The sequence below is a fragment of the Mauremys mutica genome, chromosome 6 (assembly GCF_020497125.1).
Source record: "Mauremys mutica isolate MM-2020 ecotype Southern chromosome 6, ASM2049712v1, whole genome shotgun sequence".
In the NCBI taxonomy this organism is placed as follows: Eukaryota; Metazoa; Chordata; order Testudines; family Geoemydidae; genus Mauremys; species Mauremys mutica.
This window is the reverse complement of record NC_059077.1, coordinates 18168542-18192233: the sequence shown is the minus strand read 5'-3', so window position 1 is coordinate 18192233 and position 23692 is coordinate 18168542. Positions and strand designations below refer to the sequence as shown.

Genomic DNA, 23692 nt, shown 5'->3' with positions numbered 1-23692 from the left:
CATGTTAGCATTTTAAATTTATCATTTCTAATCTATAGAGTGTGTGTCGATGTGTTTGGTTTTTTTTTAAGCTATCAGAACACTAATAGGGTAGTTGGGTTTTTATATAAGCATTGGGTAGCTTCCTCTAATGGTTGCACAAGTGGTGATGTGCTATGCATGTTGATTGCAGTATTTTCAGACTTTGGGAAAAGTCTAATTAAACAGTTTCAGGCAAAGCAAGAGTTTACATGCTATGGCACTTAAAACAGAATTTATTGATCTTCCAGACCGATGACATTAAACTGTTTTGCAATAACCATATGTAGGTGAAAATGGTCATCTGACTTAAGTGGGAATGTTGTAGTCCAGCTACAGTATTTATATTTTGAAGCTTTTCCATGGTAAGCTTTCTTCCCAGAGCCTTCCAATAAGTCTTAATTAAGCTACGGCTACCATCTTCGAGGAGACAGAATAATTGTTTCTGAGCCCTGCCACTGCTGAGAGGGTCTCCCTGGCTGTTAGGAATGAGGGGGGGGGGGTTGGATGGGGCAGTCAGGGGCAGGTCAGGGAATGGGGGGGGGGTTGGATGGGACAAGAGTCTGGGGGGGGACAAGAAGCAGGAGTCAGATAAGGGGCAGGGCTGGGCCATGCCTGGCTGTTTGGGGAGGCACAGCCTCTGCTAACCGGCCCTCCATACAATTTTGGAAACCCAATGGAGCCCTCAGGCCAAAAAGTTTGCTCTCCCCTGGTCTAGATTCTATGATGCATTGCACCTGTCTACTCCCTCACACCTCTGCTGCTCACCTTGTTTATTTTCACATGGGGGGAGTTGCTTATACTAGTGATGGATGTAGTATAGAAACTTACAGAAAATTTATCATAAACTTAAATGAACGGGACAGTGAAATATCACTTTGCTGTAATCAATGCAAGGCTTAGTTAGTTTTTTTAATAACTAACATGTACTGATATACATTTCTACTGGTGCATAAAACTAGTGTACCATGGGGCTAACCTAGTAGAAAACAGGGAAGAGACTAACCCATACCCTCACTACATTTGACCCTTGGCTAAGCTGATCTCATACTGACATCTTATGAATTGTGGCACTTTCACTTCCTGCAAGGAGCTGACTTTCCTGATGTTTAGACCAAATATGACAAGTGGAGGGCTTCATTCCAGTTACCCAGTGTGTGAGCTTTAAGGATTATTCTTCCAGCCCAAGTTTACAAGGCAGTAGAATCTCATCAGGAAACACTTGCAGAGGAGCTGAAGATGTGCATTACATACAGGACAAATGGTATTCTGCTGCTGCTTGGGCTTGCTTTGGGATTGTTGGGTAGCTGACAGTCTCCACTCTCAGCTGTTAATTAGAGGGTTTAACAGGCTGAGCAAACTAAGGACTTGTCTACCTTAGAAGTGTTACAGTAGCATATTCCTGCTGGCATAATAAAACCACCTCTTAGAGGTTGGCAGGAGATGCTCTCCCACTGACATAGTGCTGTCCACAGCAGCGCTTAGGTCAGTGTAGCTTATTCACAGGTCCCTGAGCAACTGAATTATGCCAACATAACCTGTAATGCAGACAAGCCCTCAGGAACACAGGGGGACTCTGCTGCAGTGTAACCTTCAGTGTTTAATGCCAAGATGCAGACAAGCTCATTTCCCAAGCTAGATACCATGTGAAACAGCTGTTTAATGGGAATGGTTGTTGGGGGTAATCTTTTGAACTCTACATTTGTGGAAAGCAGGGCTGTGACGGCTCAGCAACATTGGCAGTTGTTGGCCATACACCATTTTTCTTACTCTGGCTACATCTTACATCACAAACAGTTGTCCAGGACATGCTCTCCTTACTTCAGTATTCATAGTCTCTATGGATCTGATGGAGGAAAAAATACACTATATGTAGCTAGGAGCAGAATACCCCATAATTGCTTTTGGAAAAACTACAACCCCCCCTTTAGTCATCTGTCTTAAAATGAATCTAAATTTCAACAAGCTTAGTCCTGCATGACTTAATGGACTTTGTATTAATGCAGCTTGTCACTTCAGGATTAGCCCACTGTAAGGTACAAATGACATTTACCTTCTAGCTAGTCTGGCAGTTAAGTCAGATATCATGCTGTGCGTGATTGAACAGGCTTAGGTTAGAAAAAAAAAAAGATACTTGACTCTTTTGCATAATTACTAGACAATTGCAGAGTGCTAGCCTTGTGAGCCATATCACAGCAATTGCTCTGCCCAATGAGACTGAATCGTACCTGATTGACTGCATCAAGCCAATCTCTTTCATTTCTTCTGAAATGAGATTGCAATTTCCTCAGTTAAGTGTGTACCTCTGCACCTGCTAAACAGATGCATTTGCAGAAGGCTTCAAGCAGCATCCCCTGCATATCTAGCCCTAGAATTATTGGGCCAAATTCTGAAGGAGTTTCCAGCCCCTTGGAGGACTCTGTATTTGGCTCTTTATGTCATTTCGCAAGCTGCTACTCCATTCAAGAGGGAGATTTTTGCTGGAAATTTGAACAGACTTGGCAATCCGCTCAACCCTCTCTACAGAGGTAGAACACGGTGTGCTATTCATAGGCATACTTTCAGTGTCACAATGCTGTATAGTGACAGTCATTTTCAGTAACCCCCCCAAATGTACTGATTTAGAAGAACTTGAGCTGGTCTAACTTTTAGAGCCAAATTAGGACCTGCTATATGGAAACAGCCAGTAAAACAAAAAAAAGAAGGAATTGTTCCTTTCTCTCCCCCCTTGGTCAGGCATTCTAAACCTGGAATTGTTCTGACGAACACACTAGACAGCTGGGTCATTTCATTGAGGGAGGAGCTTTATTTTTCTCCCCTCCCTCCCCCGCCCCCAAAACACACAGCCAATACAACAGATATAAAATGCGTTTTTATTTTGAAAAGAACAGTGCAGAAACTGAATCACAGGAGTACATTCCTTGACCATATCATACAAACCCAGACACCAGAGAATCATTTGACAATATATTTTGAAGCCACCAGTAAGTTGGTACGACAAAATAATGTTAACAGTGTTATGCAGGCACCAGTCCATCAAGGGGCATACGTAATAAAAATACTATGTTCAAGAGTTTAAAATCACATTCATATCACTAGGTATAACATTTACAGATCTGTTGCAAAGACAAACATAAAACATGCTCAAGGGAACATAACAGAACATTTAAAAGGTAACAATAAAACAGTGTTAGCATTTGTCGGCTGGTTACCTTTAACAAAATCAAAGAACAATTTAACTTCCATAAATAAGGTCCAGTAAGATACAATTGGTATCAGAGTATACAGTATGTACATTAAAAGCCCTATTGAGCAATGAGGCTTGACACCTTTAGGGTATGCTTTCTAAAGAATATTTTCAGTTTAAGCTACCATATGAAAAAAGCACACAATGACGAGTTACCATCTGTATTTTCCTGAACTAGAGAATAGACATTAAAGAAAAAAAAATCTAAAAACAGATCTGTCCAACAGCCAGAGGGATGTTTCTCAGCTGACTGCCTGGTCTCCTGTCCAAAAATTGTCCTATCTGCAGTGAAAGGAGGGGTGTAGAGCAGATGGCTTAGCTGCTTTCCTGTCATCAATAGCATGTATGAAAACAGTTTCCTGTTCAAAATACACCCAAAAAGATACAGCAAGCCTGGTCTTACTTGATTCACATGGACATCTTTGGAGTTACACCAGTGTAAAAATGGTGTTTTGAGCAAAATCAGAATGAGGCCTGAAATCTCTACATAGTGTTTTGTTCCTGCACTAGTGTAGCAGTTGCTAATTTCTGTTTCCTGTCAAATTACCTGGATCCTTCAATCATGGCACCACTCATACAAGTGGCTCCATTAAAGAAAGTGGAATTGTTTAAGTGTCTTAAGACAATTCACAGCTAGGTTTGATTACTATTGGAAGTACAATTCTAGCTGGATAATTTGGTTCTATGTCTCTAGAGGCTGGATGTTGATCAAGGGATCTATTTGTAAGCCTTACAGTATTAATTTTAGGAGATGAACTCTCCACTTTGAATGAAACAGGTTTTGAAATATTTGCTGTCAAGCAGGTATCAAAATATCTTTATTATATATCTTTTTTTAAAGTTAGTCATATGGCCCAGTGTTATCTAAAGTCTAAACAAGTGTTTGATAATCCTTTACATATTCAAAGTGTTAACTAAGATTTAGCCTTCACAAAATATTTCTAAGGCAACCGATTATACAAAATTAGCAGTATAGCAAATGGCAGCTTCTCTCAACTATTTGTTGTAAGACAAGTGATTTAATTGTGGATTTTTGGTAAAGCATATCCAACATCGGTCTCGTCTATATAGTCATGGAAATAGGTGCCTCTCCAATTGTTACTCCCATATGACCCACTACAAGAAAAATGGAATAGCTACGTTCCTTTTAAATTCTTTTTAAAAAGAGATACAATCTTAATTTCAAGCTCCAGAAAAGTGCTTTCTTGCCTTCAACGGCTATGGTATCATACACAAGGAATTTTATATATTTATGTAAGCAAGTTTTAGTTAAAAACATGTTTAGTCTATTAGCAACCCAAGTATGTCTTTGGATACCCAATATATTTCCAGAGATAACAGTATCTTTTTAAACGTAAAAGGGTATGCTCGAAAGAGGAAACATGGGATTTATACTCCCCAAAGGAAGATAGCATTTGGGGATTACATAAATTGACAGTGACAATTGCAGTAAGTTCTCCGCCCTGTGCATTTTAAGGTTTTGTTTGTTTTGCATTCTAATTTTGGGGGAAACGGTCAGAATTAGAACAAGAGAATTAGCATAGAAAGTTAGACAGATGGATGTATTTTACAGAAAGAGGGGAGGCTAATGGTAGGTTTCACAATGATGTAAAGCATGTAAATTACAAACGTAGATGAGCAGTAAGTTCAAATATTTTTTGCCGTCACCTTGAGTGGGAGTTTAATCCTGGAACAATTCAGGATAGGCAGTGCTGCTGCCACACAAACAGGTGAGTGGCTATACTTTTTACAAGATATCAGTAGAAATCATATGCTTAAGGCTGCAACCAATCTTTGAGGCAAGTTAATGAAAAACACACTTAGCATTTTCCCTAGTGCTGATTTAAGTTTTTGAAAATCACTGGATGGTAAAAGGAAAAAAACTAAACAAACAAAAAAAACCCTGTTCACAAACTGACAGTTTTAACGAGTATTTTCTACACAGTTGCATTTTTAAAGATTTGAACTATGGTTATTCTACTGGCAGTTCTATTTCTCTCCATAAAGGTGCTCCAGCTCCTGATTCAGCAAAGCACTTTGGCATATTCTTAAACGCTTTGCTGAGTTGGAGACCTGGTGAACATTTTATGCCAGGTCTATAATCTAGGGGTAATCTGAGAGACAGACTCAACCTCCATGAAGATGTCGCTATGGAAAAACTTATGCACCATGTGAACCCTTAAACTTGGAGATTTAAGTGGTGAACTGGTCCATGTTTGGGCTCCTGTACTGAGGACAATGTCACCCATAGAGGACGCCTTGTAAAACATGCGGATTCCATAGGTGGCAATGAAGGATTTAAGAAGCTTTTGGGTCACAGAAGTAGCTGAGACATCATTTTAGATGAATGTAAACATGGCCAGTGTAAACTCACTGCAGAAATGGTTTCTGTGTTTGAAAAGAAGTTTTTGATTCAAGTGCCATCACGCCAGCCTTCCTTCATTTCTCCCCACAGATACATTTGGAACACCCTTAAAATTCAGGCTAGAGGTAGAAAATAAGTCTACTTTAGAAGAAATAAAGGATGTGGAAATGGAGAAATGGGATAAAAAGGGTAACTTTGGCTAGGAGGACTTTCAGCTTTGGGGTGTGGCTGGGAAGGAAGGCTTGTCTAAAATATTTCCTAAAGAAGTTCTGTGGACTCTCAAAATGGCAGTTTTCATGCAGCAGAGCACCACTTATTTCAGAAGCTTAAAACAATGACTTTAAGACAAGTGTATTTACCCATCTGCACTGGTATTCTTCTAACCCATTGTTCCACCTCAACAGATGGAACTGATGGTTGCAGAAATAAAGATTTTTATAATATAATAAATACATTCTAAAATAAAATCTTCATACAACGCTGTGGTTGCTTAGTGTATTAAGCAATGTCACATTTTTACATTCATGCTTGAGATTAGGACAAAAATACTTGTAGATCAGGAAGAAATAATGGGCTAGTACCTAGGAGTTCACAAATGATTTCTGACACTACAGTAGATCAAAAAAAGTTAATTGAGCATGGATGGAGATGAACAAGAAAACAAATGAAAGACAAAAATCTGATGACCTCTGATTTGTATAAAGCCTGGAGGCTACCTAGGAAGAGAGATGATGAGCTTAAGACATACCTGATTCAAATCAAGCAATTAAAAAGAAATCAGCATATTAAACCCAGCAACAGAGTCCTTGAAAATCAGAACTACATAGGTTTGGCAGGATTGTCATCTTGGGTGCTGCATGTCATTCCTTGATTAAGTAATTACCATGTTCAGGGTTGGTTCATGCATAGCGCCACATATAACTGCAAACTCAGAAATGAGCACTGCCTAGAAGAGTGTTACAAAAAGGTATTAAGGAGGGGAATTTTGGAGGAAGGCACACATGTCTAGGAGAGAAGACAGAAACCAGCAGGACACAGGGATCAATGTGTGAATTCAATTTAAAAACAAAGGTTAGCAGGAGCAGAAGTTTTATACTGATATTAAGTACTTATGTATACACATGTATAACTGCAGGACTCATTGTTCCAATACCCTGGGGATAGTAAACCAAGCTACAAGCCTTCTGTGTTTGTACATAAAGCAGATGTTGAGCTTCTGATCTAACTGCGTACCACATAATTTATGCAATAGCAAAGTTGAAATAGCGAGTCTAGATTACTTGAAAATGAGAGTGGTCACTCTTTGCTGGACATGGTACATGAAAGTGAATTCATTTTAGGGCCATGTGGTCCTAGGGGTATTTGAAAGAAGGATTATGCTCAAATGCAGTGCTCCAAAGAATATTGGTGTAAAAACAGGTTTTGCAGCTGCTAAACTCTGTAGCAGTTCAGAATGAAAACCTAAAAGTTTGAACTGGTAAACAGTAGTGTCATGGCAAGGGGCTGAGTTCTACTTCATCATTGCATCTGTGTAGAAACTGAACTATTCTATTAATGTCTCGGCTGCAACGTGGAGATTGAAAACTAATTGGTGCACAAACAATGAGTCACAACCAGTCATACGTCACTCGGTATTGTCAGCTCAGTACGTTATCAGTTATGGAAAAGTTACATAGTGGGATCTGTGCATAGTGAACCTCCAGTTAGTGAAAAACCGAAAAAAGGCTTCAAACTGCAACTGCAGCCATGCCCCCTGTTTTCTTAGAGGAAGTGGTTAAGGAGTATAGGAGCTGGGGCAGTAGGGCAAGACTTCACTACATTAGAGTTTCACTGGATACAGGCACTTTAAGATCTTAAGGACAACTGCTCTCAAGATAAGCATTTCAGGGTAGCTTACAGTAAAAGGACACTAGCGTGGAAACTTTCACACTTCCATCGCGTGCAACAATGGAGACATCTTCACTGACATAAAGGAGTGATCCCAATGAGAAGCTCAGCATCTCAAATCACCCATTGAAGTGAATGGGGATTGCACCTGCTCCGTAATTAGGATCAGGCCCAAAAGGCAATTACATGAATATAGCAGCCTTCTCTCCACTAGAATGTGACCCTAAAAACAGTAGTTAGGAGGGACAAGAAGGGTGCAGAGAAATAGAAGCAAGCTGGGGAGATTGTTAAGAAATAAGCAAGTTATCCGGTTTCTTGCAGAGAAAATGAATCTCGGAGTTCTACCAAGCAGTTTGTAGCTGATTGGAGTTTATTTTTTAATATAAAGTTGAATGCTACCCTGCAAAACTGCCAGTGTCTCTAAGGGGTAAGGTATAGATTTACTTTCCCTCCTTCCACACTATGGTTTAGTGGCTAGCAACCCATCCACATTAATATCTGAAAATAATTTATAATGGCAGCAAGACAGTGATCAATTAAAAAAATTGATGAGAGCTTTTTGGATGAGCTAATACATTAAGGCAATAGAGACTATACCATACTCAACTGCCTACCGTTCAAGTTGTGATTGTTACACATTCAACCTTCAAGCAGTGGAATGTCTTAGAACAGTTACATTTAGCGGGATCACCAGTTCTTTCCCTTGGGAGTTTTCAGGCAATGGAGTTTAATGGGGAAGACTGTAGGGTCCTGCTGTAGAGCAGATGGCTTTTGCCCTCATGTCATCCAAAGTCATGTTTTCTAGAGTGCTGGCCAAAATGGGGAAGCTGTTAACTGGATGCTGAATTGCCCCCTTAGGCTGCTTTGTAATTGGGGGTATGAACTCTTCACAGCTTTGCATGCAGTAGTCTCCCTATCTCACTACTCTGCTAGGCTAGCAACAGCCATTAGAATTCGCTAACAACTTTAGACTCTAAACACCAACTTATGTCACTTTAGGAAATGTATTCATACTGAAAGGAAACAAGTGAGCTCTGAACTAGGCTCCTCACCCTGTTTGAATGGGCAAAACCAGATACTGTAAATTAAGTACTTTCTACATGGTTGAGGATTTTAAAAAATGATGAGGTGGGAAATCCCAGGTTACAACCATTCCCACCCTTATCACAGACTTTGGAGGACTTAGCAGAACAAAGCTCTGGTATTGTTTAGTATTAAAAAGAGAAACTCCACTAACTCCATTTCCCTCAATTTATTTTTTGGGACTGTGCTTGAAGTTTCAACAGCCTACTTCAACTATTTATATTCTTTGCCTAGGCAAGAGCTACCAAATGATAACAGTGGCTGTCTTGCAGCCACCGAAGTTCATACGTAACATGTGCTTTTGGGTTACAGAAGGGCAGCAGGTATTTCAGAACTTGCTGCATAGGATGTGTCTTCATTTAGACACTTAGCAAACTGAATTTTTCTCCAATTTGTTTACAGTGGCTATTTGGTTACTCACCCTACAAAAATGGCTACCCTTATTGTCAGACCATCTGCCTTCTCTACATGCCAGATCTTTCAATAAATATCATTGGGAGGGATGGGCAGGAAGTGTGCTGCCCAGTCACCAAAGCAGCTAGTAAACCCTCAATATTTTTCAAAAAAAGGTATCAAATAAGATACCAGGTGGCTAGTCCACAAACTAAGCTTAATTGGTTAAAAAAAAAAAAAATCACAGTACTTCAAAAACTAAAACTGAAAACCTCACATTTGATTTAATTTTAAAGCAGAGGAAATCTCCCCCAACCCAACCAACCAATTTAGTTTTGCTCTTTGGTAGAGCTCTTCTGTGAAACATTTTTCCCTGGAGTGATTTTTAAAAATGAGTCTGGAAGTACAAATTCATCAAGTCCCTTTGAACATGTTGTTAGATCCTTACCTATTTAATAGAAGTAAACCCTAAATATCTTCTTGTACTCTTTGCTTTTAAAAGAGAAGCCAGTGAGGAGAGACATATACTGTTGTAGAAGAACTCTCTCATTCCTTCTCTCAGCCACACTGAGACAATACAAAAAATTACTCACCTTTTACCTTCCTGCTTTACTTTTTAATGCAACTGGTGGTGTCTTCTAATTACCTGCCATACCACCCCACTTGTATAGGCTTACACAATACAATACATTTTATCTAGTGTTAGATCACATTTAATATGTTGGCATTCCAAATCCCCACCTCAGAAATATTTCACAAGGAGGGTCCACTTTCTATATGCAAAAATTGTGCTCATTTGAAAGCAAAAGCATACTGGCAACATCACAAAATCATGGCAGGTGGTGAGTTCCCAGTCAACAACTGAATAACTTCTTAGAGAATCAGTAAGTGCTATACAATTTTTGCAACTCTTTTATAGACAGTGACACCATTTTCACAATTCCCCTCGCACGCCATACCTGATGCACACAGCCTGTTTTCTGCTGTCGAACACTGAATTTTTCTGACTAGCAAGAGTGCTTTTGCTTGTGGTGAAATTTGCAAGACACCATGAAATGCATTCTGCTGGCCTCAAACAGCAAGTGTTGCCACTTTTCTATGTAGTGGTGGAATTTGAGTGAGTGAGTGAGTGAGTGAGTGTCTTCTCCCTATCCCCCTCCAAACCCTGCTTGATTATTTACTAGCAACATAAATAATGTTGCATGTTTCCCTGGTTTTATTTAAAAAAAAAAAAAAAAAGCAGCCTCCACCCCTTTCTCCTCACACACTAGCTTATTAATCAGTCACACCATTGCTTCCTTTGCGCAAGTAATACACCACATAACGTTCTCTTTACTCATATCTCCACTTTAGCAGATCTATAGTCTGTGATGTAAATACAAAGTAGTATAAAGAAGCAAGATTCAATTAAAACAGAGACCTAACAAAGTACCCCCTTTTTAGTTTATCACAATATCCAGTTTAATTATTTCCCTCCCCTCCCCCCACTATAGTTTTTTCTCCTTCCAAGGAAGGAGGGAACATCTCTTACATTTTCTAGCCTGATTGTACTAAGATAAAGATGAGGGCTCTTTTAGATCTTCCATGGTGCCATATCAGGAATATTAGTTCCAGCACAGAAGCCTCTCTGAAAACTCAGTTCTCTGGAGAAGAACAAAAACCCAAACAAGACAGCTTTGTTTCTGTGCATGGCCAGATTTGAATTTAGTAGTAAATCAGCCATTTTCAGATTAAATATTCGTATTGGTTCTCACAGTTTAGAGGTGAAGTCTAGCAGGCACACTTTTTCTCCTCTGGCTTTGCTGAATCTAGCTTCCCCGAGCTTCCTCCATTGGCTGTGTCAGATACTTGTGTCTTGTCAACACATTGTTCCATGCGCTTCATTATCAAGTCCAGGAGCATTTCCACAGCTTTATCCACATTTTGCCCAGTAGCTGCACTTGTTTCAAAGTATGGTATGCTAATATGTAGGATATGAAAAAAAATTAAAAAGCTCATTAGAAAGGGCTTAAAATGAGAGATAGGCCCCAGAGCAAAACTCTTGATCCAAGCACCCCTGAACAAACTTTCTTGGTGGGGGATAGGGAGTTTTGGAATTCAAATCTGGCTGGAATTTATTGCATTAAGTGGGCTGAACAAAACCCCAGATCTTTAACATAGAGGGTTGGGGGAAATGGGTATTAATATCAAGGTAAGTTTTGCATCTTGAACCAACTGCCAGTTTTAACTTGGAAGTTCTGGCTTCAAACCAGAATGGCAGCATTTGCATAAACTACAGCTGAAAGAAACAGGCCTTCATAAAAGTTTACTTTTTCCAAAGTTCTGTAAAGAAGAACTACTGCAGTGCCTGCTCATAGAGAGATGGAACAGGAAACAGAAGTATTGACTATCACTGTTTAGTGAATTCAGGAGCATTTCCAGTTAAATTTCTACAGTCACCCTCCCTCAATATTTGGCAACATGGGATTTCCAGGCTTCAGAACTGCAGATCTTGCAGGTACTTCAAATTTGAAGTATTTCATACTTCTATTCACAAGCAGTCCATTTTCTGTCACCAAAAGTTTCTGGGTGGAAAGTGAAGACTGTCTGCATCTACAGTAACTCTCAAGGAACATGGAAAATGCCATATCAGTATAGACCTGTGGTCTATCTCCAACAGAAGCATTTATCAGAGCGTCAGGAAAAAGGTGCAACAATTATCTACTAGATGGTTATGGAGAAGGTGACCCATAATGAGATAGTATAAAATTTTTCCTGTGGGGAGCAAGAGGGTTTTAATTTCTATTTGAAGGTTTTGTTTTTGGATTCTGTTTAATATAGCTGTGGACAGTATGATCTTTGCCTCGGATATCCTGTGTCTGAGTTCCACAGGTAGATTCCTGCTTTACAGATTTTAAATTGTTGCCTTTTGATTTTAATGGAACGCATATGGAGAACAGGTAAGCAGGAGTGGCCACAAGGATTTTTAACACACACACACACACACACATTATATTACACATGTACACACACACACACCTAATCTTTTCAGAGAGGAGTTTAGTCTCTTCAGAAAGATGGAAAAACTTCCCTATGATCATTATTGTCTACCTCACAAATCCCTTTCTTTTTTAGATGAATGACCAAAATTGAACACAGCATTCTGGGGCGGGGGGAGGGGTGCACACCATTAGTTTATGTAACAGCAGTATATTTTCAGTATTGCTTTCTTCTCGTTCTCTGTGCATTCTAGTATTTTGCATCAGCTGTCAAACAGCAACAGCAAGCAGAAGTTCCCACTGCATGGTCACCCATTATTACCAGTTCACTTTTGAGTTGTTACAGTCCATTTAGAGTGCAGCAGTACGTATGAGTAGTTCAAATTATCCCTTTCAATGTGAATGAACTTGCATTTCAGAACATGTAATCATCAATTAAAGAGTGCCGCCCTATTATGGAATAGGGAGTTGTACTACTCTTCACATTTTGCTATGAAGTATACTATTAATTCTTACTTCATTTTCTGTCTGAGATCCAGAATGGTCACGAGCAACAAACTGTCACTCTGACAACTTAGTTTCCTTAATAATCTCTTTTGAAGGACTTTTTCAAAATACCCTTGTCAAAGTGTCGGGGCAACTGGTTCTCCACTGTTTTGTGGACAAGCATAGAATCCTTAGAGATGAGACAGAGTTTTCCTTTACAGAAGCCAAGCTGTATTATACCATCATGTTCTAGGGAGTTTACAACTCTATTGCTTTTGATTAGAGTTTCAACCAGTTTACCCGATTATGAATAAGCAATACTGATCTAAAATATGAACAATGCTTTTTCAAAAAAAAAATAAAAATCAAGATAGGTACAACATTTGCTACTCCCCAGTCGAGTGGCTATTTCAAAGAGATTGTCTATTTATGCACGCAGCTTAGCCGCCTCATTCTTAAATCTAACCTGGAATTCAGAAGAATGATCATTTTACGTGTTAGAAAAAGCAACAGAACTAGAGGGCAATTTGCTCCAGTGCCCCCACTTTTGACCCCTCAAATCTTTGCTAATATCTCATTGATCTCCCCCAAATACTCTTATGCAAGTTGATGCAGTCCTTTCACTTCTCTGCAGTGTCCTTACTCCTTAATTGACTAAGGACAATTCTTAGGTTTTCTACTTCTCGTGTATCTAAATAAGAATTTTTTGTCTGATTGCTTGTTGTAGTCCCTCAACTTTCCTCATCTTTTTTGGCTCAAATTCTCTGTGAATAGCCACATTAAGCCCTAGTGAATCAGTTCGGGGGGAAAAATGATGTTTTTTATCTATTTAATGAGACACACTCAGAGCTATTTTCTGAGTTTAGCAGGCAGTTCAAACAATGTAAGAGTTAGTTTTAATAAAATGTTCATGCTATGAATCCCCAAAATTCTAACCAAATTTACTGTAATTAGAAGAGGGCATTTCTTGTATTAATCATTGCTCATCTTAAAAAAAAATAAAAATAAAAAATAGTACAGGGCGTGATCATGCAAAATATGACAATTCTAAATTGTCCAATAGAAAAGGAGTTGAGGCCATGAGTGCGTTACACTCTCCACTTGTAAGATCTTGTGGACACTAGGTGCAATCATGAAGGGTACAGCATGTTACCAGTCTCTTTAGCCATGCAGTCCTTCTCAGAGAGTTTTAGGGCATATGCTTTTGACACTTTTTGTCCTAGTTTTCAGGACTAACCAGCTGAATTAGAATGTAGCTCTGTAGTAATTATATTTTGTTTAAGCATCAATATGCTATAACACGATTCATCTTCTACAGTGTTATCTAACTTATCAAACTTGGAAACATGTGGACTACTCATTTCAAAGCATGACAGGGTGGGCAGCACTGGAGAAGATTTTGGACACCAGACTAATTTCTATAGCATATCAATGTTTGTAAATCTCTAACCAATCTAACTGGTTTCCCAAAATTTCAAAACGGCATGGTGGCCATTTAGGTTTTAAAAACATTACACTGATGTAGAAATCAGCTAAATTTTCCATCACAATTTACTTACCCATATTTATCTGCAAGGTCTCGTGCTTGTCTCTCATTGACTTCCCTCTGATCTGATAAGTCAGCCTTGTTACCAAGTAATACTATATCAGGATTCTCACAATATGCATTGGCTTGCAGTTGACCTAAAAAAACCCCACAAACCTAGAGTAAAAAGTATTGAAATGCCACTAAAGGCCAAGATTTAAAAAAAAAAAAAAAAAAACCAACAACCACACCCAACAACAACAAAAACCCACCAAACAAACAAAATGAATTATTGTACCATATGGACATTTCATAATACATTGGCTCATTAAAGTAATTTTCTACAGGGGAAAATGGAACAGATGTGATTAGGAATTTATTTCCAGTGAATTATTCACTTCCCCTCCATACAACCTAGAGAAAAAGGAGGAGAATTAAATGCAAAAATGTGTTCTACATACAGTACTTCAGTCTACAAATAGACATCAGTACATTTTGGTTAGGTTTCCTTTAGTACGGACAGACATTTTCCTATTCAAAGAAACCCATTAGGAGATCACAGAAATAAATTCCAAATGCTTTTCACAAGCAGTTATTTAGAAATTTGAGGCCAAATCTTCAGCTGAGATATAACTATGTAGATCCACTGGTTTCAATATTTAAGTAATTTCCTTACGCTTATCTTCTCTTATGTCAAAAATTGGGGGTAAGAAAAGATGAGTAGCTGCAGTATATATTAATATGTGGAAGAAATTTAGAGGAGCAGTGTGGCAAAGGAACCACTGAAGCAGATAGAATCCAATGCATTAACTTTTCAGTAGCCAAATACCGGACTGAAGTGGGAGTATGGCTATTGTTATCTCTATTAATAAAGCTATAGCTTGCTATGAAGAGATTTATTTGTATTCCCATATTGCCTTTCACAGTGTTGTTCTTGTACACACAGGCCAGAATACTCCCAACGAGCACGCTGAAGTTGGTTGTTAGTAAACTAACAAGTTTGAATTATACAGAACCTGAAATTAAGTCTGGTCACCTTTGCATGTTGTTTTTTCCTCCACTATAATACCTTAACCAGTACTGGACAGGATTACACACCCATAAATTGATCACCACAAACCTCTTCACACAACCTCCAACCCATCCCAGAAAAGGCCAGAGAAATAGATGTTAAACTTCAGAGCATTCTGCAAAGCACAAGTTTATGTAATTTTCCAGAGCTGCGACTTCAGAGCCCACCTACCCAAGCCATAGGTTTATGACCACCTGAAAAATGTCGGACCACTCTTTGAAATTAACATTACGTAAATGGAAACATGCAATATACAGTATCCTAAAAAACACAAGAAGCTGCTAGTTATCGGAAACATGCAAGCTGTTCTGTTTTACTTACTCATCCAGTTTCTGACATTTAAGAAGCTCTGTTGGCTGGTGAGATCAAACATTAATAAAAAGCCCATGGCATCTCTGAAAAATGCTGTGGTGAGACTTCGAAATCTGAAGGAAGGAACAAATACGCAGCTCTGTTAACACAGAATGACCTCTAAAATTACTAGGTAATCATTTTTAGTGAATGACTTACTGGAGCAAACAAACAAAAAAAACCCCACCATCCATCAAAGGGGAGATACAAGGGGGAAAAACAACAACAAAAAAAACAAAACAAAAAAAACACCACGCTTTACTGAATCTCTTTTGCAACAGGCAGTTTTAAAAAAATAAAATCCAAACCCAGAGAAGTTGCACAATTTATCAGTCAAATGTTCTCATAATAGTCAAAAGCCTGTGGCCCCTCCTTTTGGCTAGGTTTATCGTAGCTATCAGTAGTTACTTATCAAAGTGGGTGTAATTTACCAGAGGATGCTTAGATGTGTGAGAATGTTATGTTGCCAACGACCACCTTCCTAGTTCAAATTCTCTGTTCTTTGGACTAGCCTAAAAATTAACATGTTGCTTTTTAAATCACAAGAATACATATGCATTGAGTGCATCCCTAACCACTGGGACACAAAATCGGTTCAACTGATGAACATAAGAGTATTGTGAGGAAACTGATGGTTAACCACCACCTTTCATCTCTTCCATGTTAGAAGTATCTGGCCATTTAATCATAGTTTAGAATAAAAACAGTTTACTGGGAAGCTCATCTACAGAGGCCCTGATTTACCTGTGGTTGACAAGCTGAGCTCAAATGAAACTTGAGTCATCTCTGAATGCACAAAGACCAAACGTTTTGCAGGTTTTCCACAAAGCCATGGACCCAGCACCCAAAATATAGCCCCAGTTTGCTGCCACAGGACTACAAGCCAGAGTCTCAAATAAATTAGGAAACCAAACACATTAAGAAACTTTCATATAGAGCTAGAAAACAGAAAATGGAATTTGGTGCTCTGTCTTAAGCCACCACATAATCTGGCACATCTATCAGTAGCAGATGTGGTAGATAGATACCCAGGGCACATGCATCAAAATTAAAGCAAACTATTGCTGCGGAAGAGAGCCACACACGTCATTGGGAAACCTCACACAAGTTAGCTGCATGAGTGCTACTATAAGATCTCTTTTGTAGAAGTGATGCCTTTTATACAGTATAGCTAAATGTGGTTGTCAAAGAGACAATGGGACAGGTTCAAATCAGAAAAATAGGTGTGTCTTAATAGAGGCCAATTTTAATATAGCGCCACTGTAAGTGTGTTTGCGATCTACAAAAAAAAGTATGAAGTATGAAGACCTTGAGGAACTTATAATTTAGACCACATAGACTATGGACACAGGGATAGGTGCTTTAGCTGTGACATTTAGCATGCATCCAGTTCCTTGTTCGCCAGTCATTTATTTTGTGACCTCTCTCAAGGGAGGTCTAGGGTACAGAGCTTATGTGCTTCAGGAGGGCTTGAAAGGGAATCATGGTGGTTGAAACCAAAATTAGTCTTTCCAGGTGTGGAAGCGACACAAAGGTGACAAAGCCACAGACAATGCAGTTGCACTTGTTTTCCTCAGGTCTGATTTTGTTCTCCTATCCATTGAATTTTGCCATAAGCAATTTTCCTTCAGTGCTTTCAGGTTGCTTTTAGAAGCATGAAGACAGCTTGTACTCATGGTTTCCCTTTCTCCATCTAATGAGTTGTTTTAGGCTGTTTCCCACTCCAGTGCCCCAATACTGTTTCCTGTTACATGACTGATTTCCCTCCCTTTCCCCACTTCCTGTCTCTAGGCACAGCCAATATTTAATCAAGAGTAGGCCAAGCCATATACTATATGCTAACAAACCACCATGAACTTTACTGCTACTCCAGGGTAGCTTGGAGGAAGCTTACAAAAGAAGTGAATATAGTATTTCAGTATGATCACAGCAAAACTGCAACAGTTTAAAAATTCTCCTTCAGGAACAAGAGGTGGATTTTCATTTGTTGTCAAAACCAAAATCTGTGACAGAAGATCAGTGTTTTCTGACTCACCTGTCTAAATTTTAGAAATAATAATAGGATTCTGATTAACTGGATTTGAGATCCTGAACTCTGTACATTACCTTTCCTGCCCAGCGGTGTCCCAGAGTTGTAGATGGACCTTAAAGGCTTTTCCTGGAGATCCATTTGGTCCTCTGCTATTGTATATCTGACAAACACAGAGTAGAATCAGCTGATTGTATAGTCAATACACAAGAAGTCTTTTGCTTAATTTATGAATGTCTTTCCCTATTACTAAAATTTTGCCCTTAGCACATAGTGCTGTACTGAAACAAAAAATTCTTCAAACACAAACGGAGAATAAGTCGGTTTATTAAATATAGCTTATACTTGCTACAGAGATTCACATTCACGAATATTCCACTTCAAAGGGCCTCTCACAAAACAATATTTCAAAACCAGAAAACCAATACTGTCTTCTGAAGATGATTGGGTATACTTAATACTGTCATTTAGACCCTGATTCTGCTCATCTCCGTATACAAATGTGCTGAAATCACCTCCTACATTTAATTTCTTTAATATGGTCTGCTGTGCATTGAAGACCTGCTTTTTGTAAATGCTCCATTCTGGCTATGGTTAATGCGTCCAAAACACTTTGCAATACCATGCAAGCCCTTTACATACCCTAGTGAGTTTAGGCACTTCCTTTTGAGTTAGGCAAGTATTAACATCCAAGATTAGAGAACAAGTCAGTTGTAGAACTAGGAACAGAGCCCAGATTTCTGATCCCATGCTTTATTATGATTGCTATTGTGCTTCAAGCAAGCAAAGAGAATTATCTGAAGGCAGAACTTTTTTTCCTACATTGTGCAATTAAAAAAATAAATAAATAAAAATCCATTTTTGTCAAGGTTTGTTGATATGCACAATAGTTGTGTTCTATTAAAAACAGTGGCAATGAATGTTAGTACACATGAAAGGAATCACGTTGACAGCATGGAAGATTGTTATCTTCCATTTAACATTAAGGAACAAATACACCACAGTACCCACTCTGTTCTACAAGTGTAGAACTGTAGCCTGAAAGGGCCACCTATAGGAGGCATGAAGATAGTTCAATCTACAACCACATTACTAAAGTGAGTCAAAGAAGTCAATAGTTTGTGCTATAGACACCTTGGGAGGCAGTATTTAGTTGAGGGGTCGGCAACCTTCGACTCATAGCCCACCAAGGAAATCCACCGGCGGGGCATGATACATTTTGTTTACATTGACCAACTGCAGACACAGCCCCCCGCAGCTCCCAGTGGCCGTGGTTCACCATTCCTAGCCAATGGGAGCTGCAGGAAGTGACATGGGCCACAGGGACATGCTGGCTGCCACTTCCTGCAGCTCCCATTGGCCGGGAACGGTGAACTGTGGCCACTGGGAGCTGCGGGGAACTGTGCCTACGGACGATCAATGTGAACAAAATGTCTCGTGGCCTGCCGGCGCATCACCCTCACGGGCCGCGTGCCAAAAAGGTTGCCAACCCCAGATCTAGTTGACTGAGCATTGGGCAGGAGTATGAAGACATGGGTTCTACTTCCAGTTCTACTATTTACCTGGCATGTGATCTTGGGCAAGACACTTTTGCTGTGCTCTTTCCCCTTCTATTTTTTCCTGTCACCTTCTCTCTTTAGGCCGCAAACTATTTTGTGGCAGAAGCGGTCTCTGTAATGTGTACATCAGCTAGCTAAGCACAAGGGGCCCCACTGGAGGCCTTTGGTGCTAATGTAAATAGATAATACCCCACTAGGATACCAGGTAGCCATCTGAGGGCAACAGCTTCTCCCTCACTCGCTTCTAATTTTGACAGGACTCAAGCTAGAAACTAAAGCTGAAAAGGCATTCTCAACACACCTTAAACCTTTTAGTAAGAGGAATGCTATACATTAACGTAAAGCACATTCTCAACACTATTGCAAACTGGAAGAAGTGAAGACATTGATGACTTGAGAAAAAACTTACCACACGTTTTTCCCGAAAGTCTATTCCTACTGTTGTGATGAATTTTGGGTTGAATTTGTTGTCCGTGTATCTGTAAAGGAATGTTGTCTTCCCAACCCCAGAATCCCCCAGGGCTAGGAGTTTGATCAGATAGTCATAGTCCCCATCAGTCATAGTGCTGATCTTTATGAACCTGCAGAGAGAGGAAGAACTGGTTTTAAAATGGTGATAAACATAAGAACAGCCAGACTGAGTCTGACCAATGGTCCAACTACCCCAGTATCTCGTTTCTGGCAGTGGCCAAATGTCAGATACTTCAGAGAGAATGAACAGAACAGGGCAATTTTGAGAGATCCATCCCCTGTTGTCCAGTCCCAGCTTCTAACAATCAGAGAATCAGGGACTCTCAGAACTTGGGGTTGCATTCCTGACCATCTTGGCTAATAGCCACTCATGGACCTATCTTCTATGACAGAAGTGGGCAAACTACAGCCCACAGGACCCTCCTGCCTGGCCCCTAAGCTCCTGCCCCAGGAGGCTAGACCCTGGCCCCTCCCCTGATGTTCCCTCTCCCCCGTAGCCTTAGCTCGCCCCGCCGTTGGCGCAATGCTCCAGGCAGTGGGCTATGAGCTCCCAGGGCAGTACAGCAGCAGAGCCTGGCCTGACCCAGTGCTCTGTGCTGTGCGGTGGCATGGATGGCTCCAGCCTGGAGCACCGTGCTGATAACCACCGGTGCTCCAGGCAGTGTGGTAAGGGGGCAGGGAGCTGGGGGGGGTTGGATAGAGGGCAGGGGAGTTTGGGGTGGTGGTCGGGGCAGAGGTATGGATAGGGATTGGGGCAGTCAGAGGGTGGGGAACAGGGGGGTTGAATGGGGGCAGGGGTCCTGGAGGGGCAGTCAGGAAGGAGAAGGAGAGGGGTGGATAGGGGCAGCAGGAGATAGTCAGGAATAAGAGAAGAAGGAGTTGGATGGGAAACAGTCAGGGGACAGGAAGTGTGGGGTGGGGTCAGATAGGGGATGGGGACAGGCTATGCCTGGCTGTCTGGGGAGGCACAGTCTCCCCCAACCAGCCCTCCATACAATTTCCAAAACCCGATGCAGCCCTCAGGCCAAAAAGTTTGCCTGCCCCGGCTCTATGAAGTTGTCTAATTCTTTAAAGCCAGAAGTATAACTGGGTTCAACAAATGAATTCTTAGTATACTTAACTTTAAAACAACTTTTGTTAATTTGACTGAATTAATTAATTGCTATTGTCTGTACTCAAGATGGTCTAAAATGTTTACATAGGAAGAGAGTAGAGGAAGGAAGCCTTTAGTTTTAGGTTTTAGCCCAGGGTTTCTCAAACTGGGGTCACTGCTTGTGTAGGGAAAGCCCCTGGCGGGCCGGGCCAATGTGTTTACCTGCCGCGTTCGCAGGTCCGGCCGATCGCGGAGATTGCTGCTCCGGGCCAATGGGAGCTGCTGGAAGCGGTGCGGGCTGAGGGACTTACAGGCTGCCGCTTCCAGCAGCTCCCATTGGCACAGAGCAGTGATCTACAGCCAGTGGGATCCACTGATGGGGCAGGTAAACACACCGGCCCAGCCCCCCAGAGGCTTTCCCTACACAAGCAGCGACTCCTGTTTGAGAAACCCTGTTTTAGCCCATGTAACATAAGAACTCAAATCCTAGTTTGAAAAAGTTTTAGAGCATGGCCAAAGCGAGTCTAATTTTTAAATCTTGTGAGTTGGAGGAGGCTGGGACAAAATTTCACTTATACTTTCAAACACCTCAATTGAGTCATAATTTAAGGCCAAAAGGACCACCAGATCTACTCTAACCTCCTGTATGTCACAGGCCACCACCCCCACGCAGCACCCGCACACTAAACCCATCAACCAACATTATACCAAAGTATTACAGCCCACAAGAGACTAGACCAGCAGTTCTCCTGACCTGCTGTTTGAGCCCAAAGTGGGTCACGATCCCGTTTCAATGGGCTCGCTAAGGTTGGCTTAGACTTGCTGGTGCTCACTGCTTCAGCCCTGCGCAGCAAGGCTCAGGTTACAGGCCCCCTGCCTCAGGCTGAAGCCCTGGGGCTTTGGCTTTGACCCCCACTCCAGCCAGGGCACTGGGGCTCAGGCTTTGGCCCTACCACCTGGGACGGCGGAACTCAGGCTTCGGTCCCCCGTGGGGTTGAGAAGTAATTTTTGTTGTCAGAAGGCGGTCACAGTGCAGTGAAGTCCGAGAACCCCTGGACTAGATTATGATGTGCCACAGACAGAATAGAGAGGTACCTTCTGGTACCCACAGGATAACCACCAAAACTTAGGGATACAAGCTTCTCGTCAACCCACTATTTTACTGTAAAGGAAAAAAAAAGGGTAATGCAGATGTAGTTGCATGTTCTTTAAATTCCTCTAATCCTATAGACAATAATAATCCTATTAATTGTTCAAAGAATATGCCATCTGTACTCAATCTTCACACTGAAGAAGCTCCCACTTGCTAAGGTTTACACTGTTTAAAAATCACCAATGCTGTAGGAAAGTCAGACACAAACTAAGTCTTCTTCACATCACTTAGAACGTAACTGGGTAACAGAGGAAAATGGCATCCTTTTCTCTTGATGATTTGGTATGCAATAGGCCTTCCAGGCTAAAATCAAAACATTCCTCTAGATTGTTGGTTTATTCCTACAAATGGCTTTGTAAACTCCTCTGTATTGTACAAGTGGTGTGGCCTGTTCTACAAATGCTTCATGGGAGGGTGTGAGAGAAAATTCATCTTAGCTTAAAAACCGAATTTACCTTCATGTTCCAAAATCCTGGGGGGAAGGGGGGGGGAGTGTTTTCCTTTTCCAAATACAAGAAATAAATTTGTATCTTCAAGATCAAAGGAGACAATCAACAGGAAAAAGGACTCCATCTCAGAGCTCAACTGCTGTACATGATCAGATGATACGATCAGTGCTATACTTATGCACATAGGTAGGAGTGGTCTATTTTGCTACTCCATGATTTAAAGTTAAATTTCAGTAAGCAATTGTCCAAAGGTCACTACTAAATGCAAGAACACATCTAAAGCCAAGTTTACTCTTTGGCATGGTTATATGGACAGAATGTGTCTGTCATGTAGATTTCAAGTGGTGTATGCTAGAGATGAGTGAAATTTTTAGTATGAAGGTTTTTTTAAACTTTAAAAATATAGATTTTGGATAAACTGAAGTATTTCTTGGATTGGTGCTGAATTCAAATAGTTTTGGATAATTTAAAAAAAAGTGACATTCAAAAATGTCAAAATATTTCATTTCAAAATGACATTCCATTTTGGAATTGGCCTGTATAAAAGCCAAGAAGCACCCTAAAATGACCAAATCAAAATGCAACAAACTGGACACCATTAAATTAGGCTTGAATAGTCTGCAATTATTCCAGTTCTGCAGTTTCTTGTTGGAGTCTGTTTTTGAAGAATTGCGACTTTTAGGTCTGTAATTGCATGTCCAGGGAGGTTGAAGTGTTCAACTGGTTTTTGAATGTTATAATTCTTGACATCTGATTTGTGTCCATGTACATAGGGACACTGCTGGCACATTTTCCACTCCATGCATCTGATGAAGTGGAAAGTGGTTTTAGCCTACAAAAGCTTATGCCCAAATAAATTTGTTAGTCTCTAAAGGTGCCACAAGTACTCCTCTCTCTTTTTGCTGATACAGACTAACACGGCTACCACTCTGAAACCTGAATTAACAGAACACAGTACAGACAGGGACTGTTTCATTACATTGTTAACTTCTAACAATATATATGTAAACACACAAAACCACAAAATATTATCTACCAAAATGTCTAAGGGTTCAATCTGGGTCAATTGGCCAGAAAGGGTTAAGCAGCTTGCAAGCTATGCGTCACACTTTATAGAAGATTCATTGCAATTATACAACAGTGGTAGCAACAAGGATTTGCATGGTCATATTCTAGTCAGATAACGTCACAGTACCCAAACAGAAATAGTTCACTCAGCTCGACTCCCTACCTTCCCGCTTCTCCTTCTACGTTCCCCTGCCAAAAAGAACAAAAATGATTAAGCCAACAGTATTTATTAAACTAAAACCTTGTTACTGGTTGGGAATGGCATGAGGAAAGTCATATGTTCAGGTAGTTACTTGCTTAGGGAGTGTGTATACATATGGTAAGTTATTCAGGTATTGAAGGTAGGTAAAAATTTTGCATAGACTCCAAATAGGTAATGTTAACACAAAACCAACTATCATTTATAATATATATGCTCAGAATTTAATGTTGTGTTTCTATGTCTAAAGAGAACAATGGACTAGA

General features: G+C 40.3%; 1 protein-coding gene across 8 annotated transcripts in view; it reads right to left on the bottom strand.

Annotated features, from left to right (window-relative positions):
• Positions 1-9598: 9598 nt before the first annotated feature.
• Positions 9599-23692, bottom strand: part of RAB27B (RAB27B, member RAS oncogene family) — a 36402-nt gene continuing 22308 nt past the window's right edge. For 5 of the 8 annotated variants that reach the window (XM_045020356.1, XM_045020349.1, XM_045020354.1 and 2 more), the window contains exons 2-6: positions 19403-19574; positions 17512-17597; positions 15376-15479; positions 14017-14140; positions 9599-10953 (exon numbers count right to left, since the gene is read on the bottom strand). In XM_045020356.1, the coding sequence (XP_044876291.1) occupies positions 10764-10953; positions 14017-14140; positions 15376-15479; positions 17512-17597; positions 19403-19555 (657 nt within the window). In that variant the 5' untranslated portion in view covers positions 19556-19574 and the 3' untranslated portion in view covers positions 9599-10763. The other 3 variants (XM_045020352.1, XM_045020355.1, XM_045020351.1) reach the window with 3 other exon arrangements.